This window comes from Volvox carteri, assembly GCF_000143455.1.
Source record: "Volvox carteri f. nagariensis unplaced genomic scaffold VOLCAscaffold_1, whole genome shotgun sequence".
In the NCBI taxonomy this organism is placed as follows: Eukaryota; Viridiplantae; Chlorophyta; class Chlorophyceae; order Chlamydomonadales; family Volvocaceae; genus Volvox; species Volvox carteri.
Genome location: NW_003307545.1, coordinates 5,612,482 through 5,616,067, shown reverse-complemented (window position 1 = coordinate 5,616,067; position 3,586 = coordinate 5,612,482). Strand labels below are relative to the sequence as shown.

The following is a 3,586-nucleotide window of genomic DNA, read 5'->3' as shown; positions in this document are numbered from 1 at the left end:
CTACCAACCATGGGTGGGTGCCAAAGCGACCCATCAGTACGGAGAGGAAGCATGAGCCTCACCCCCTCAAACGCCCTCTTAACGACATCAACGGAAGCAGCCACAACAAGGGCCTCACATTTCCGAACGTTGCAGCGCATACCAAAAGCAGCACAGAACTCAATAAGCAGCTTAAGCGAGAACTGGAGGCGTGCCAACGAGGTCGCGAACAAAGTAAGGTCGTCTGCATAGAACAACAGAGGCAACCGACGATCATTAATGACAGGACATTCGTGTGCACGTGTGTTGAACCATTCGTCCATACCATCCCTCGCTTCAAGGTAGTCAGCAATAACCTCAATGAAGAACCCGAACAAATTGGGACTCATGGGACACCCCTGCTTCACGCCCTGCAGAGAGGCAAAGATGGACCCTAGGCGACCGTTAACCTTGACCCGTTGGAGAACACGTTCGTAGCTGGCTTTAAGGGCCGCCAACATGGGTCCATGCACACCCCTCTCCTCAAGACGCTGCCACAGGCTTGCCCGGGGCACTCTATCAAAGGCTTTCTCAAAATCCACCTCATAGCAAATCAAGCGCGCAATATACCTCGACGGTACGACACAGTGCTGCTGCTGCTGTTGCTGTGCCGCCAGCCTCCGGCCAAAGCCCACTGTGCAGTTATTACTAATCCTCGTACCGTACCGCGACATGAAAAACACAATAGGATGATGCTCCACAAACTACAGCACACGGAAGAGTCACGACACCACAACCGATAGCAACCGACCAGTTAATCGCCCGTACAGCCAAAACAGATTGGTAATCTGCTGGACACATCCCTCAACTCAAATCAACGCACATACTGACACTCGTAATAGTGAAGTGCTCAGCCCCCCTCAGCACCACGACGGGGTGCCGCCGCCGCCACAGCAGCACCAACACGAGCCTCGGGAAGAAGACAGCGGAGCCAGGCGCCTCTGCCACCTAGGGAAGAACGATAAAGGGAAAACACAAGCGCGTCAGAGAACGTCCCATTTCCTAGAAACGGCGCACTTACCTCCTTTACCCGTCCGCGAGCCCATAACCTGAGCGGGTAGAAACCCACCGTACGAGCATCAGGCGAGCATGCGGTGGTCGGGCCCTGCATTGCAAAGTCCCGCTTCGCGCAAATAGCGACACGAACAACGGACGCGGAGGTGGGGCTGGCGAGTGGTGCGCTCTTGGCAGCTCCACCTAAGGTACTACTAAAAACGGACACCGGCGAGGCCTTGGCGCTCCCCAACCGTTCCTATCCTTCTCTATCTCACCTCCTATGCACCACCCGCCCTCCTGCGGAAAAACTGCTCCCTGGTGACAGGCAGACAGTGCACTCCCGCGCAGGGAAGCGAGAGAGAACTCAGGCCACTACCAGGGAGACCACTTCCGGAATCCTGTGTTTTACGACATGCTACTGCAGGTTTTATTTGAAACCCTTGCACCCGTACCGCACCGTACGTTACTGTAAGGAACCGCACCGTACCGTGTGGCATTCATATCCGCGGTACCGTGGCAGCAGTTGCCGGGAGGCGTCGTTGTGGAGCGATAGCGCGGCGTCCATTACCGCGACGGGCAGCGTTTCCCACAACGAGGTCATTAAACACAGGCACATACTGAGATACACAGCAATCATGCTTGGACGGTGGCTAGCAACGCTAATCCGGACTTTGTTTTAGGGCTGGACACCTTTCCTTAAGGGGTCTGCTCCGCTGCGCTTTGCTACTATTGCTCCTGGTGTTGCTACTGCTGCCACCAACCGCCAGCCAAGTACGACTGCATAATCACGCGATACGCGGCGCAGGAAAACACAATCGGCACGGCGATACGAAACATGTAGTACACGCCACGATACGGCACGGATCCATACCGCCGACTTACCGCATGTATCATCTGGAGGGTGCTTGCACCGTAGATACCGCCAAGCGCCGCCGGTCAAAAGGAGGGTACGCGGTTCGGGGAACAGGTGGGGCGGGGCGGGAGGGGATGATATCGTTTGCTTTGCTACTGCTTTGCTGCTACTGCTGCTGTCGCAGCAGATCGCCAGGCAGACATGATTGCACGCTCCCAACAAAATGCGGAACTGAAAACCCTAAACAGTACGACCAACCGCAAAGCGCGAGGTATCTTGAAATCCAGGGGCTCATGCAAGGACTGCAGCTCGTGTAGCGCCCAATCGTTGCGCCCTCGGCATTGGTGTTGATATACGGCCGCCGCGCAGCCATAAGGACGCACCAGAGGCAGGCGGGAGGACGGGGCAGGAGGATGGGCGGAGGGGAAGGAATAATCAGCAAGGTACGATGAGGTGGTTCATGAGGCCGTCTTGTTTGGGTTCACGAGCGAAAAGACATGCATAAAATCTTATCCATAATAGCTCACGCATACCTACAGGTGTTTGCTTTGCCTTGTAACGATCACTGCCGCTGCTGCTGCTGCCGCTTCTGCTGCCAGCCGCCAGCCGAACACGATAGCAAGGAAACGTCCAACATGGCACCGGACAATACACCAGGCGCTGCACAGGGTACGACGAACTGCACTGTGAAGTGCAGTACAGCACGCAACGGCACTGGACGCAACGCCTACGTACCACATCAAAGCCCACACTAAAGGTTGTCGAAATCATCAGTTCCTGCTTAACCTGTTTGCTTTGGACGCCTAGGCCCTCTCCCCGTCGCTCCATGTCACCGAGCCCTAACATGGGACGGGTCGCTGACGTCCCAGAAATGGAACGGGTCGCTGACGTCCCAGCACACGGCGAGTCCAATCGGGACCCTTCTGACTTTGCTCTTACCAATAAGAATCTTGTTTGTTGCTACGTGTGCCGCGCAACCAGGTGCGGTGTTTGTTGCGGTGGAGCGTTGAGGACGCTGCTCAGCCGATTCCCTTTTGCAGTTCCATGATTCGGGTTGTGACAACTGTAAAAATCTTTTTGGACCTAGCATTTCATTTGAGGACTACACGACACCAAACTTCTCGGGGTAAGGACTGAGGCTTTTAAACGAATCGGGGACTTTGTTCTTACGGGCGAGGATGGAGGCAGTGAGAGGATTCATAAGCTCACGTCTTGTAGCCTGGCGTCGTATAACCACAGCACCTGCACAGCCCATGGAGTGTACGACAGTTGCGACGATCGTACAAGCTTCGGCTGCTTCAGTCATCAACTTCATGCGAGCGGTGATAACATCCCAGAGCCTTGCGGCCTTGACAGCTGCGGCGCCGTCACCGCCGCCGCCGCTGCTACTGCCGCCGCCGCCGCCGCCGCATGCGCCCCAGCGCCGCCGGGCCTCTGCGGCGACGCAACGGAGGCGGCCGCCACAGCGGCCCCCGTCGCCACCACCCTCCCATCGCCGCCGCCACCTGTCCGCCCGCTACAGCTCCCCAACGCGCAATCAGCATTGGGCTCCAGCTACAGCCACAGTCACAGCGTCACCTCACCCTCCACGCCCTCGTGTGGTGGTTTCGGAGCCTTGAGCGGCGCACAGCAGTACATGGCGAGAGCGCATGAGGAGGTGACGGTGCTGTTCGCAGGTGGGTTGCCGGTGGGGTGTGTTTGAACTGTGTGTGGCGGTGG

General features: G+C 57.1%; 1 protein-coding gene across 1 annotated transcript in view; it reads left to right on the top strand.

The window, feature by feature from the left end:
• Positions 1-2,502: 2,502 nt before the first annotated feature.
• VOLCADRAFT_86466 (uncharacterized protein) overlaps positions 2,503-3,586 on the top strand; it is a gene marked incomplete at both ends in the record, with an annotated part of 3,490 nt that continues 2,406 nt past the window's right edge. The window contains 2 exons of the mRNA XM_002946268.1: positions 2,503-2,536; positions 3,289-3,543. Coding sequence (XP_002946314.1) covers positions 2,503-2,536; positions 3,289-3,543 — 289 coding nt within the window. The remainder of the gene's footprint in view (positions 2,537-3,288; positions 3,544-3,586) is intronic.